Consider the following 16,099-nt stretch of genomic DNA (forward strand, 5'->3'; position numbering starts at 1 on the left):
AAGGCGAAGGGGAATATATACAGATGGCGCTGCTGACAGATGCTACCAAAAGAATGCACAACAAGGTTTTCAGAAATCAGTTCGCACATTTGGAAACCTACCCATTTAACGATGCCATTCATTCATCTAACAGACACCAGCAAAGACATATGACATAAACGAAGAGTTTTGACTTTCAGAGAGCATATAAACGCAGTTGTTTTCCACTGCTGTGCGTTCGCTGATGCGAGTGACCACTCTTCCTACGCTTCGTCGTAACAGTCATGCCTAATGCACCATCAGAGACTTGTTGCACACCAGTCACCTACGTGCACGTGTAAGCGAGTGAATAAGAGCATAAATCCTTTTCGACTTTCATTTCATCCGTTTGCGTTTCAGTATGGCTAATACAGGCCTACAACAAAGTTTGTAAGCAAGCACAAAAAAACACTGCAGTACAGAGCATAGGCGAAAAGACCTGACGCATACAATGGCCATCCACGTATCTTCTGTTCTATCCACTGCTTTCAATGTAGCAGAAAAGAACGGAAATATTTCTTCCCGACCAAATTCGTATCATTTGGAAGCCTGTCGTTCCACGACAAGCTCACTAGCGAAATTAGTGCAATTAGGACGACGACCATCTCTTTTTGGCTGTACCCAAAATGACAGAAGCGCCGCCGTATCTCCGCCACTTGTTGCGATGACGTTGATGTGGCACGCTGAGTGAAAGCTACAGACGGTAGCCAGCTTGCATCATGAATACCCTGTGCCTTGTATCTCTCGGCGTCTACTCGGTGGCGCCAGAGAAGGTTCAAGCGCCAGGGCATATCTCAGTGCTCCCGTACCAGCGTCAGGTTATTGTAAAACGAAAGTCAAGTTAAAAAAATAACTATTTGAATACCCTATATCTGTTCATATGAGAACAGGCGCCGGCCAGTTGATATGGCGGCCATGAAAATACAACGAGGGCAGCCGACAAATGACAAACAACACTTCTAACAGAGGCAAAACCTTGTAAATTAGGCCTCAGAGTTTAGGCATCGTACGAAGTAGAGACAATCTTTTTTTCACGTAAGAAGTGACCGGGAACTGCGATGCGAGGAAATTTCGTATCTCAGTTGCTATAAATTGAAGCGTGGAGGTTGATCAAGACACATCACATGAACATTATGCTTCGGTCCTTAGTATGGACATGTGAAGGGCTCGCAGACACTGCAACTTTGCACCGGCATATGTGTTTATACAGGCGTCACAAGGGCTGCACAGTATTAACCATGCTGTGCGCGCTGGCGGGCCGGCTAATCTCCTTCGTGACGGGAACAGCGGCACCGCAGTGGGAAAGGGCTGTGGCGAAGGCGAGAGGACGCGTTTCGTTAAGTCTGGCTATTGTTGCTGCCCGAGCCGGAAAATTGAGATTCATTTTTGTGCTTCCGCGCGAGCTCGCGCTTATGTATTGGTTTGGGCTAAAGTACGACGTCGTCGCCGAGACTCGCGACATACGTTATGCGCGGCGCGATGCATGCGAGACGCCGTGTGTAATGAATTCGACATTGTGTCGTTTATGCGTGCATCGCGCGTAGCGCATGTGAACGAGAAAAAAAAAAAACAGAGAGAGAGAGAGAGAGAGAGAGAGAGAAATGGGGTGCTTGCGTTATGGGTATCTACATTATTATTATCATTATTATTATTTTTTTTTCGTTTAGTTGGCACGTGGTGGTGCATGGGTTTTCCTGTTCGTTGCGTTTTCCTATCGGTTCGTTCGCAAGGTCCTTCAAGTATAGAGTCCCTGATGGCGCGTTTTGTGGGATCTCGTTGCCTCGCATAAAAGCCCGACGGCGTCGGACATATCTGTCACTGCAAGCATGAAGTATACTTCAGGCGAAAAAAATTGCTATTTTTGGATTCGCGGGGCACATACAAATTCTTTATTTTCGCGTTTCGCCTCCGTACGACAACGCCCGCGTTTCTTTTTGCTTCGCTTTTCTTCTTTTCAAGCCATTTGGATGACTATTATTACGTACATCTTTTATTAACTTAGTTTCGTAGTTTAGGCGAATAAAGTGTCGCTCTTGGAGCTCTCGACGGAGCTCAAACGATAGCATCTGCAAGAGAGCCATATATGTGTGCATCCTCGAAGATTCATCTTGAAGTGAAACAAGCGACTGAATTCTGGCGAGAGCGGCAAAGCGGCCTACGGTGAACTTAGGAATACAGATGTGTGTGTTAGGCGCGCGGGTAAACGCATTCACAGTGAATTTTAGCGGCAGCAGACAAGGGCCAAAGGGAGGACCAGAGCACACCCTGCCTCTCGCCCGCGCACGCGTTAAATGCACTCTAAATGCGGGTAAAAGGGCCTGAAGAAGCGGACCGTACTTATTGCCGTATAAAGCGTTTTAAAGTCGTTGCTGTATGAACCGCTTCGAAAAAAAAAAAAAGGAAGCGAGAGAAGTAAACATTGTTTCCTAAATTTTGGAATGGCTTTTCTTGGGGATAGGTGAAAGTGGAATTAAAAGTGGTAGTGAGTAGAGTGACAGAAGAACTTGCCGAGTCCGCAAGCAGTGTCCCCCGTATACAGTATGCACGTATGTATGTATGTATGTATGTATGTATGTATGTATGTATGTATGTATGTATGTATGTATGTATGTATGTATGTATGTATGTATGTATGTATGTATGTATGTATGTATGTATGTATGTGTATGTATGTATGTTATGTATGTATGTATGTATGTATGTATGTATTGTATGTATGTATGTATGTATGTTATGTATGTGTAATGATGTATGTATGTAGTATGTATGTAATGTATGATGTATGTATGTATGTATGTATGTATGTATGTATGTATGTATGTAGTATGTACGTATGTATGTATGTATGTATGTATGTAGGTAGTATGTATGTATGTATGTATGTAGTATGTAATGTATGTATGTATGTATGTATGTATGTATGTATGTATGTGTGATGTATGTATGTATGTATGTATGTATGTATGTATGTATGTATGTATGTATGTATGTATGTATGTTGTGCGTGTGTGCTGTGTGTGTGTGTATGTGGGTATGTACGTATGCATTCATTTGCGTGTATGTACGCACGCACACACACACACCTCATAAGTATACAACTCCTATCGCAGCGCTTGGTACGTAAGATGCAGTGAATGACTGAGCAACGCCTGGTCCGACCGACCACAACATCTGCGAGGCTAACTTGCCGCAGCACGGCCGCGCTGTTGTCCGGGCCTTTGTCAATGGCGGCGTCAGGTGGTCTTCAGGCCGCAGGCGCGTCACAAAAAGCTTCAAGCCGACAGACCCGCCTAAGCGGTATGCCGCGATGGTCATTTTCTTTTTTCCCAGAAGATGAATGTAAATAAAACGTTCTCTAGATATTTTCTTTCTACCGCAAGCCCTAACACAATTGTGATTGCGTATGTGGCAGGTTTATAGCAAGCACCTCACGGTGTCAAATCGTTTATTCCCTGTCTCTGGTTTGACATAGTAGGCCCTGTTCCGGAGGTACTGGAGCTTAGGAAAATAGGCCGCTCACACTTGGTTATCCTGTTTGGCTCGTTATTCACACAGTTCGTTTTTTTTTTTGTTCGTACATAATTCCCGTCTGCTTTGCTCTTTCTCCTGTCCGAAGTTTCTCCACAAGTGTCATAACTTATCAGGCAGTACTCTGGGCCCACCTCCATTCCTCGTAATAATGTTGGCTAACACGGTTCCATATGTTATAGACACGCATGCCTTTCTGAGTGGCTCCGTAGTTTGTTGTTACCTGCAGCCGCATTCTCACTCCACCATCAGGCATTCAACGCACACATTTTCGCAAGACCAGCAGTTGACGGGGTTACAATGGAAACTCGCGATCGGGTGCACAATAATTTAACAGCGCATTGTTCTCAAGAACTAACTAACTAACTAACTAACTAACTAACTAACTAACTAACTAACTAACTAACTAACTAACTAACTAACTAACTAACTAACTAACTAACTAACTAACTAACTAACTAACTAAACAACTAACCAACGTTTCGCTGCTGTTCACACTTTCGATGAACCCAATGATAATAGAACTGGTGCTCTCAAACCAAGCACGAGTCGACGATCCGATGTTCCGAATGTCACGCTTTTCGCATATTAGGAAGTGGCCATCATGCTCTACGATTTCATTCATCTACTAAAAAAGGAATATAGCCGGAGAGGGAGGGGGAACCCCAGGACAGCCCTACTAAATAAAAATTTAGCGCCAATATGCAGCAGCGTTGCCAAGTGATTAGAGGTGTTCGAAAATTTTCTATCAATTAAAACAGGCGGATCTAAAAAACACGGACTTCTAATATGGAACCCAATCCCAAAGATGTTTTTGTTTATCGGGATAAAAGAAAAAGAAATAGAAACACGGGGAGTAAAAGTGCAAAAAATGTGGTCCCGTATTCATACAAAAAGAAAAAAAATCACCGATCCTTCCACTCTGTGAAGATGGTCAAACAGCGAAGCTGTGTTAGTTACATCGAGTGTTACATGTGCATGTGTTGCGTAGACACAAGAAAACACAGATCGTCAACACGATCTTATATTGAAACGTTGCGAGGCGAGAAGAGGCAGCTAGTTCCGACACTACTCGACGAGTGTCCAGTTCTCTGGTCCAAACCTGCCGAGCCGCCGTTGAGGCATCGGCTGCATTCAAGGACACCGCGCGCGTTCGGCGTCGGCAGCAGCTATACGCGTTGCGCATTAGCCGAAAGGGTGCGCCGCACAGAAACATCTCTTATCGCCTCTCCTCCTCGTGCCCAGCGCGGCCTTTCATTGGTCGCCTCCTCCCCGAGCACGCCTCTCCTCCTCTGCTGGTCACGTGACCCGCCCTCCCCCGGCGCGGCCCTCTCCCCCTCCTGGTCACGTGACCTGCGTGACGCCGGACAGACGGCGAAGGGTCGACTAACAGCTTCGCGGTTAGAATGTTTTGATTGGGGAGTGTTCGTAAGAAAAGATGCCTGCAGTCGTGATGGTTATATCATTAGTAAATGTGGCAGGCCAATGGCGAAGAGCACTTCGGAACAAACAGTTTTTGTGAATATTGATATTATAAGTCCGTTTAATTGGTCATCCTGCAAGTTTACAATCTCGCCAGAGTACCAGGTTAGTTTACTATGGTCACACACACACACACACACACACACACACACACACACACACACACACACACACACACACACACACACACACACACACACACACACACACACCACGCACGCACGCACACACACACACACCACGCACGCACGCACGCGCACACACACACACACACACACACACACACACACACACACACACACACACACACACACACACACACACACACACACACACACACACACACACACACACACACACCGCGCGCGCGCGCGCGCGCGCGTTACGCAATGTTTAAATTTAGTGATAAATAACTGTGGTTATACGCTTGTTACCAAACAATCGCTCCTGCGCTCTATGGGGAATTGGCAAAACTGCAGTGTATGTGCAATGTTTTATGGAAGAAACAGAAGGAGACCCTAACCGATTCTCTTCGCATAATATTTCTCATGAAGTAAGTCTATTTCTCGCTTTTTTAAGCATGTTGTTGTTTGAACGTACTCATTTAATTTCTCATTTGTCTGGCCACTCCCCTCGTCGGTTGAAAATGAATCAAAATCGACAATACCTGAGGATCTAGATCTATCTCCCACTTTTTTTTATGTATCACTGGCAAGTTTGCGCATGCATACCTTGTAATTCTGTTTTATATTATTTGCAATGTTTTACTCTTTGTAATATATGATGAAGTTTGATAATTTGAAGGCGCAAGTTGGAATCAGCTGGTGCGAGACAGGTGTAATTGGAGATCACAGGGAGAGGCCTTCGTCCTGCAGTGGACATAAATATAGGCTGATGATGATGATGATGACTCTTTGTTAAAGTCATTTTAAAACGGACTGCCTCTTAACCAATCTCCCGTAATTGGTAAATGTCGTTGCCTGAAAACTAGGAAAAATATTTAGTATACCACTAACTCATATCTAAAATACGCCCGATTCTTGGCCAATCCACCAGAGTGGGTAGACGCCGCTAGCTTTAAGGTCATCATCATCATTATGCAAGGCACGCGCAAGCTGTACAGGGGTAACAATATACCAGAGCATGCGAAATGTCGACACAAAAAGATTGCCTTATTAATATTTTCACATGTTCCATGATTTATTTATTTCTCCTTCAATAAATTACATTTAGAAAATTTAAAGCGTAAGAACACAAATTCACAGTTATAATATTATTAATATTATAATTAAAAATTTTAATGACACATTTTTACGTCTATCCTTCACTTTATGTATTTTGATATTCAGTTCATGTTACTACTATTCTATCTAGGCAAGGCTGACTACCACTACTTTATTTCTTTTATTATCGGTTTATTTCTCGTCTTCGATTATTCATTTATTTTCCTTTTTACATCGAAAGCTGTATATGGCTAGGCGAAACGAAAAACCATTCGTCCCATGTTTCTCTAAACGTCTCCACTGGCTGCGCCGCCAGTTACGTCGTTCTCTACGTCGCACCCAAGCGCGCGTGCCATTCGCCGTTAGTGACGTCGTTCTCTGCGTCGTACCTGCTCTGCCCGCAACGCCGGCTCCTCGGCTCGCCGTTGTCGCAATGCTTTCGATATCTCGAGTTAGCTCGGCGTCGTGGTTAGCAGCATCCGCCCGCCATTGGCGCTTGCGTTCCACTAGAAACAAACGTGTAACCAATAATTGAGAAACGCTTCAATACAGCGTCAGGATTAACCCACTGCTAAACACCAGGGCCGCACGTTTCAGCTTCGCTGGTTAACCATCTGTACGGAGTGCTTGGTTGGTGTTTTATATTACTTATTTGTTTTTTAACTCATTTATTTTACTTTTCAATCATATTGCCACCCGGTTCGGGGCCTATCCCCGACAGTGGGTTTGTGCCCTTAATTGAGGCTTCTTCTTCATCATCATCGAAGCCAGAGACGAACGAGACAGTGCTGAAGAATCCTGCATTTCGTCCTCAGGAAAAGCGAGCGGCACCGACTGGGGCAGGCTTGCATGCTCGTCGGGAACCGCGAGTTTCGTTGCATCCATGTTACTCGCTTTCCTGATGACCTGTCAGCTAGGTGCATCCATCGTCCTGTTGTACGTCGCAGAGGCGAACGACCGGTCTGCGAGTCCGCCTGGCAAGCCATGCCATAATGGCGGTTGTCGCCGACTGGCGGACTTTCTGCGGGCCTCCATCAACCGTTCCGCCGACCCGTGCAACGACTTTTACAACTACGTCTGCTCTAGGAGTGACTACACCGATACCTTTAAGAAGATTAAGAACCAGACAATGGATAACCTTATTTCGCTCCTGCGCACGTCAGTGGTGCCCGAGCGAGGTCAATCGGCAGTTCAAAAGATGGTGAGTCTGTTCCGTGCCTGCGTTTCTCTCGCGGAAGAGAACAGATACGAGCATGGTGACGTGAGGGACTTGCTGATGTCACTGAGTCTTTACGTGCCAACATCACCGGACATATCGAGCGCGGACGACGACCGTTGGAGCGATCCGCTGGATAGCATGCGGAAGCTATCGGCCGAGTATGGTTTGCACGCGTTCTTATATTTCGACACGACCGGAAACGCAACCGCGGCGCGCTACCACCGGCTGGCTTTGAGCGCCGAGTACGAGACGTGGTGCGAGAAGCGCGCCGACCTTACCGAGTCTAACGAACTAAAGGACTTCGTCACCGAGCGCATCCGCGTACTTGCTCCGACGCCTAGCCACCCGGACCTCCCCAGACTGAGTAAAATGTTCATTTCGCTCGAAAGCGAACTGATCGTCTTCATAGCGCACGCAAGGAAATTATTAGAACAGACCGGCCAGTTAACACCGCTAAAGACGAAAGTCAGGGAGCTCGCAAACTTCACGAGAAACGCCGTGAAATCCGAGCGCTGGTTGTCCGCCATCAGACGATGGAGCGGAAGCAAGTCCAAGCTGGAGGATTCGGTTCTAGCGGAGCCCCTGGCCTTGTGGCTCGCTTGGTATCTGCTGGCACCCGGACGCTGGCACAACACACGCCGCCTGATGACCTGGGACTTGGTGCGCCAAGTGGCGCCTTACGCGGGCGCCAACTTCTTGCCCCGCGTTGGAGGCGCTGGCGAACTGGACCGATTTTGCGTAAAGCGCGTCGCGAGACAAGCGGCGCTGGCCATCATGGCCGTGCATCTGTACCGTACGGTGACTCCTCCTGTGCTGGCGGACACCGAGGAGATGGCTAAGCGGCTTCGTGCCGCTTTCGTCAACGAACTGGCCGCTTCGGACTGGCTGCGTGGCCAGCCGCAGCGCACGGCGATACGCAAAGTGCGCGCCATGCGTATGACCATCGGATTTCCCGACGGTCTGTCCCGGCCCGAACAGCTCGACGAGTATTACTCCCAGTTGCCGGACCTGTGGAGCCGGCGATCGCTGCGCTCGTGGCTCGAGCTTATGCGCTTTCAGCGTCTCAAGAGGCGCTCTTCGACGGTAAACGACGCGGACGCGCTGCGCGCCGGGAAGGTGAATGCCTACTACCTGTTGGGAAACCGGGTTTGGATGTCCGCGGGCCTCATGCAAGCGCCCATATACTTCGATCGCGCGCCGGACGCGTACAACTACGGCTCCCTGGGTCAAGCCATAGGCCACGAGATGATGCACGCGTACGACGTGAGTGGCCGCAAAGTGGACGACCAGGGTCGGCACCGCGACTGGTGGAGCAACGAGACCAACTACCAGTACCAAGAGAACGCGCTCTGCATTCGCCGCAGTCACGAGCGGGTCGTGAGGGAGCGAACCCAGTGGCTGCTGAGTGGCAAGCTGGACTCGGAGAACCTGGCAGACTTCGCCGGTGCGAGCGCGGCGGCCCGGGCGTACCGATCGCTGCCGGCGAGCCGGCGCCTGGCGACGGTGGCCGGCTTCAGGCCCGACCAACTCTTTTTCGTAGGCCACTGCGTGAAGTGGTGCGCGCCGTTACGCTCGCATCGCCCCGATTCACGGCACGCGAGCTCCCGATCGCGCTGCATCGTGCCCTTGATGCACACGCGCCAGTTTTCCAAGGCATTCCGGTGCACCAGGGGAAGCTATATGAACCCCACTAGGAAATGTCATTTCTGGTAGCGCGGATGAGCTTTGTCAGTGCAGGACCTCACTGCTCCTTGGACCCAACGTGTAGTAGCTCCTGAGCGTTTTCAATGGCACCCGCGTTTCGCTGCTTGTGTTGCTTCGAATTGAAAGACGAAGCTGGTCACTATAGGTCCCACGCTGAAGACTGTGCGTGGTTTAGAAAATGATGATGTTTTATTAGTACAGACATGACTGCGTTTTCAATTCAGGGTCGTCCTTGTGCGTGTGAGCATCAGGGATGGTCATAGATGAGGTTACTGCAGTGACCGTTCTAGATTCTGCGTGACACGAGTGCGAGTTCACGTAGGGCACGTGTTTTAATTGAAATAAAGGCAGGGGAGGGACGTCCAACCGAACCCGACGCTCTGGAGCCCGACCGGCCTTTTCTTTCAGGGAGGACATGGCGAGAGGAGCAACAGTGCTTATATATGCATTTGTGGTGCTTATAGACTGGCGCGCGGAGATATTGCGCAGGCCTTGGAAATAGACGGCGGGAAGAGTTTCCGACGAGCGATTGATGTTTGGTGACGCAATTCAGTTATTGTTCCCAATCACACAAATATCTGCCGAATGCTTACCTTTGATCTGTTCTAATGTATGGTCCAGAAAGAAGACGCGTAAAATGCACGCGTGCTGTTATCGATTCCTCGTGCAGTGTGTTTTTTGTGCTTTGTTATCGTCAGTACGATAATGTTACTCATTCGTCGTCATCTATAAACCCTAGGAAAATAGTCTACTGTGTGCCACTTTCACATGCAGCCAACACTTTTTAACGTTAAGGCTCCGTGTCGCAGAAAATCCGGCGTCGGCGTCGGCATTGGCGCCCGCGGCCGAGAAAATCATTCCCAACCACTTTTAGGTATGCCACACCACTCTTATCATTAATGTTGCTCATACCTTGCGTTGCATTCTTGGCAAAGCTATTCCTCAGAATTTTGAGAATGACAATCCACAAACAAGTGTCAGGAAACAAAACACCCACAGCACATGCATTTTATGTTAAATCTTCTCAGACTGAAATATTAGAAGTGCGAAACAAATACAGAAACCTGAAAATGATGCAATTTCTTTGGCGCGGTTGTGCACAATCTCCGGGATCGGCCCACGCAAGAGACCGCGTTTCCACCGGAAAGCTCGCCTATACGTGCATAGCGTTCGCCGCCAGTGTTTGCCAATAACCATTACGGTTGCTTAAGCTGCAGCCGTCGGGAACAGCAGTCTTTGAATGCTATCGCGTTCCACTCTTAAAAGCGAAGCTTAAGCGTCCTCCCAAATTTTTCATCTTCGCTATAACGTCGAATAGTGGAAGTGCAATAAAGTCGATTCAGGCTCTTCGCTAACTATATGTGCACTAGTGTTAGTCACAAGTGATAATCAGTTGCGGCGTAAACTGTCCTGAAAATGTCACATGGGTTTAATGTGTCATTCGTTCAGTGCATGTCTCTAGGCATTTAGAGCGACCCGCCGTGGTGGCTTAGTGGCTATGGTGTTGCGCTGCTAATTACGAGGTAGTGGGATCGAATCCCGGCCACGGAGGCCGCATTTCGATTGGCGCGAAATGCAATAACGCCCGTGCCCCGTGCATTGGGAGCACGTTAAAGATCCCCTTGTGGTCAAAGTAATCCGGAGTCGCCCTTCTACGATATGCCTTATGAGCAGATCGTGGTTTTGGCACGTAATTAGACCCAGAATTTAGAATTGCATATTTAAAATTGCATATTTAGAATTGCATATACAATGCATGCGCGACGCAGCGCGAACGGTGCTTGATTGTCCAAGAATGCCACGTGCATGCGCTGCGCAAGAATGAACGGTATTTGATTATTAAGAAATTCAGCTACGGCTTATGTATAGCGCATATAACGTTCCAAATACATAAGCCACGAATAAAATAAAGTGTTTAGTTGAAGAGCAGTACGAAACGGGAGCTTCGCAGATTTTAACTGAGACGGTATTTCAACAACCTATATAGCTTTTCAGAAACGAAAGTGATTGCGTTTCTGATTATAGTACGTCTAGGCGCTTCTATGCTGCCATTGAAGGTGGTAATTTGTAGGCATAGTTGATAAATGACTATAGGAATATAAACGTCTAGAAAATAAGGGTATTCCCTGTATTTTGTATAGAAAACTATGTTAATTACAAAAACACCCTCAAGCGTTTTTTGTCCGTTCGTCCGTCTGGTGTGCTTCGTTAGTGCATCGCACAAGAATGGATAGACAGATTTACAATAATTGCGTACTCATCCTGGCACGAATTAACCTCCTCTTTGACTTTATATAACCGACGCCAAACCGATCTAGAGCCCAGTCGCACTGCTTGAGCGCATTAGCAGCGGTCTGTTCAACATCCCTCTTCTGTAGCCGGACTCTGTAAGCAAATTGTCTCACCTAAGGTCCTTGCGCACTCTCTGTCATGCGTTCTTCACTGATTAGAGTAAACGTAGTTTAAGATAAAGAGCAGTCGTTCCTTTCAATCTTGCCGGAGCAGCACTAAATTGTGCTGCCAACGATGGTCCTTCTTAATATTCCACTCGCGTGACGAAACACTGGTCTCGATCTGTCGTCTGCGGCTTTCAGACCTACTGGAGAACATGGCGCCCATTGTTGTCGTATGGACATAGGCGCGCGCACATAAACACAAATACGAGCCTGCAACATATATTAGTGGGCGCATACGTGAAGAGCACAGATCTGTCCAGAAGAGTTCCGGACTATACGCAAGTGCGCTGTGCAGGGTGATGCACGAATGGGCTGCTGGCCGAGGGTGCAAAGCTTAACTCCCGTCGGGTGAGAATTATTAACACCTTTTGAATCAAACACGCGTGCACACACGCCTATACTTGCATGCACCATCTACCAAGCACGCATAAAGACACTCTGACTGTCCTCGGCTGCGACAGTTCCGTGTGCTCTCCGCTGGACGTCGCCGCGCTAGCCGAAGGTGCTCACAGAGCTCGCGGTCGACGTGGTTCCCATGTTTGGGTCGGCTATGGCGCCACCGCCGTAGTTGCTTCCGCTGTTTGTGCGCAGAGCGGCGAGGCTACCACCGACGCACGCGCCAAAAAGGAATGACACGAACAAGGCGCCAGCAGCCCACAGCGTGAGTCCTACGTCCATAGTTCCGTCGCCGTCACCGTCCGGGCCGGTCGGTCCGCCGCCGCCGCCACCGCCACCGCCGCCGTCGCCGCCGCCGCCGCCACCGCCGCCGCCGCCGCCACCGCCACCGCCGCTGCCACCGCCTCCACCTGTGGTTTCACCAGGAGGGACGGATCCTGTATCACTGCCATCGCTTTTTGGATCCGGGGGCCCTTTACTGTCAGGATAGCCCTCGGGAGGTTGTACTGGTGGTGGTGGCGGTCGAACCGGTGGTGGTACAGGTCGTCGTGGTCGTACCGGGGGTGGCGGTGGCGGTTGCACCGGTGGTTGTACAGGTCGTCTTGATCGTACCGGTGGTGGTACAGGTTGTTGTGGTCGTACGGGGGGTGGCGGTGGCGGTTGCACCGGTGGTTGTACAGGTCGTCGTGATCGTACCGGGGGTGGTGGTGGTGGTTGCACCGGTGGTGGTACAGGTGGTCGTGGTCCAGATCCACCGCCTCTCTGCGTTTATCGGTCGAAGTCGAGGTAGTGTTTGTTTATTGAGAAAATAAAAAGTCGCAGTTTCGCCCGAAAGGAGAAGGATCGATTGCGATAGCAAATAAGTAGAGAGCTATACGAAGCAAGGATACTAGTTCAATGGGCTGTGTAAAATTGTAAGCATTCGCTTACTAACTAAATAGACAAGTACGGTGTCATGCGCACGCAGGTAAACATGAACACATCTCGCTCGATGACCGCGGCAACCTGCTGTGAAAACGCCGGAGTGAGAAAGCGCGTCAGCAGCAGCGGGCAAATTGACCTTCGCGCTGCCTCTCGTCTCGCTTCAACGCGAACTAAACGTTGAAAGCACAGCGCATACTCCGGCACTCGGCGGATGCACTTTGTCCCCATCGCTGATCACTTTGAAGATACGGCGGTTGCGCGGCCGCGCTGTGAGCAGTAGCCGACAGAGCAGAATGCACCCCCCTCTCTCTCTCTCTCCGTCGCCTCGCCCCCGTGCCTCGCGCGCGAAATAAGACCGAGCGCTTCCGGTCTGCCTTCCCCCTCGCGTGCGCTACATTGAGCCGCGATTGCCAGCTCACCTTCGTACGCTTTCACTCGCACACACAGCGCACACGGCGCGCGGCGACGATATTATCGCCGTTGGACTTTATATGGAACCTTACGGCGACGACTACGGCGGCGGCGACGATGGCGACTGCCGATGGCAGAAATGCGTTTGGAATGTCAGTATAATTGCTATCGCAATAAAACGGAAGAGAATGAAGGGAAAGAACTGCTTACTGCATCAGAAATATATAACCGTTAGTTTGACCCCTGAACCGCGGCTAGCAAAAATAATAGGGACAGGAAAGATATAAATCGAAGAGAGGAGGAATGAAAGAGCGTAATACAAAGCAATACACAGCCCGCCGTGGTTGCTTAGTGGCTATGGAGTTGGGCTGCTAAGCACGAGGTGGTGGGATCAACATTTTTATTAATTTATTATTCACAATACCGTTAAACCCTTACGGGCTGTTACAGAGTGGGAGGAAACAACATTTCAAACACATTTACACAAATATCCGCCACCGCGGCCGCATTTCGATGGGGGCGAAATGCGAAAGAACCCGTGTACTTAGATTTAGGTGCACGGTAAAGAACCGCAGGTGGTCCAAATTGTTCCGGAGTCCACCACTCCACCGTGCCTCATAATCAGATCGTGGTTTTGGCATGTAAAACCCCATAATTAAATTTTTTATAGAAATATAGTTTCTAAATATATCAGGAGTTTCTGCAGACATTAAGCAATATTTAAAACTCGCCGGTAGCATATAGCACAATTCTAGTCCGTGAGCTGATCCGTTCGAAGAGGCGCACATGCATGAAATCAAAATCTATAAACGACTAATTAACAAGACATGCTAATTAAGTTTTAACTAATTACCACACGGTACATATTGCAATTTACAAATTGTATCCAGGTAGTTTGCAAGGCAGATCTACTTGAAACAAATTTTCAAGATGACACCAATTTCAAGATATTACTTCCTGAGCTTTGCGAAGTGACACATTGGTGGCCCAGTTATGCGCTTCAATGAAAAAAAACGGTGTTTTGTTGAAAAAGTAAGTGGAACGACAGTGCATATCTACCGCAAGTTTGATGACACATATATCAAAAACGGTGTCATTCGCACAATTATTTTCAAGTGGATATGCATTGCAGTCTCGCCGGCTACACTCTAAAAACAGTTGCACCCTTTGGGGGGGCGTATTTTTGCCACAGAACAGTAATCGTCATCTGACTTGCGTGGCTTTCCTTTCTTTAACGCTGTGCGCCCGGCACTTCTCTGTCACGAACGACAAGAGCGTTATCAGCGTGACACAGCGTTCTCGACAGGAAAGTAGCAAGTGTACAGTTTTGAAGATAGGAAACGCAAGCAAGACAGATGACGATTATTGAGTGGCAAAAATTTACCCCAAAGGGTGCAACTGTTTTTAGAGTGTGCGAAGGAGTAGTAGTTAATTGATTGGAAAGTGGTAGAGAGGTCAGCCGGGGGGGGGGGGGGGTGATGGAGTATCTGGCCTGCTACTCTAGGGAAAGGAAGGGGAAGAGGGGAAGAAAGAGGGTCACAATGGGGGATCACAATGGGAGAAACGAGGTGATGGAACACATCGCATAGAAGTTATCACAAGCATGATGTCCAGGGCCGGTGTTTTGTAGCGATGCCTTTAATGTCATAATGCCTTTTTGCGCTTATCGCGCTTTGTCAGTGGTCAGAGCGACGGTCCGCTCGCGTTATCAACGTTGATATCGTGAGCGGGCCGTCGCTCTGACCACTGACAAAGCGCGATAAGCGCGAAAAGGCATTATTACTTTAAAGGCATCGCTACAAAATAGCGGCCCAGGCCCGTGTCGCATAAGAAACGTGAAAGAGCCCGCATTGTCTCTATCGTCTGCCAACACTGTCGCCATGCTCACCGGCTACAATTTGTAGATTACATTATATGCTGTAAGGTAATTAGTTAAAAACCTATTTAGTGGGTACTCGTAGGTAGTGGCGAAATCACCAGAGTTTTAGAATCATATTTTACCCATTTAAACTGATTTATTGCCTCTATTTATAGCGTCCCATTTAATGGTTCAAGCACTCCTCCACCCAACCGTGCGCCTGTGAGCCCAAGTGTCGTAGAAGAGCTAAACTCTCATGTACACGGATCCACGGTGTCGCAATACACCATACGCCTGCAGACATTAAACGACCATGATGGGTAAAATTCCTGCTTCTGCCAACAACTCGACCACTATCCGATTTGTCGTACCACGCGTTAAAGAGGTGACTGCTCCGACTGTAGGAACACGTCGGAAATTTGTTACGCACTTAGTTGTTGGTATATAGTCGAAATGTCGGATGGGATCGTGCGTATACGCATCTGGCGGGAGTGCTTCCGTACCATCTGATCGATCAGACTACGGGCAGCTAAAATGCCTGCTTTGACTTTTGGAACATCCCGGAATATGTAAATTTGTTGGATGCTGCTGTTGGTACGCACGATACGCCGAGGTGGAGGGCAACTATGGCGCACGTGCTTCGCACTTAGAATCTGTCCGATTCGTCGTACCACAGGTACGAGGAACGTATCTAACAAATTCCAAAAAAGGTTTCGAGTGAATAAAGAGAGACCGAAGCTTTTAAATGCGAAGCATTTCTTGGGGAACATTTGCTACTTTGACAGTATCTATCTATCTATCTATCTATCTATCTATCTATCTATCTATCTATCTATCTATCTATCTATCTATCTATCTATCTATCTATCTATCTATCTAT

General features: G+C 48.3%; 1 protein-coding gene across 1 annotated transcript; it reads left to right on the forward strand.

Annotated features, from left to right (window-relative positions):
• Positions 1-7,134: 7,134 nt before the first annotated feature.
• Positions 7,135-9,183, forward strand: LOC119448647 (neprilysin-1). The gene has a single exon (XM_037711877.1). The coding sequence runs from the start codon at positions 7,135-7,137 to the stop codon at positions 9,181-9,183; it is 2,049 nt and encodes a 682-aa protein (XP_037567805.1).
• The last annotated feature ends 6,916 nt before the right edge of the window (positions 9,184-16,099 follow it).

Source organism: Dermacentor silvarum, chromosome 4, assembly GCF_013339745.2.
Source record: "Dermacentor silvarum isolate Dsil-2018 chromosome 4, BIME_Dsil_1.4, whole genome shotgun sequence".
Lineage (NCBI taxonomy): Eukaryota > Metazoa > Arthropoda > Arachnida > Ixodida > Ixodidae > Dermacentor > Dermacentor silvarum.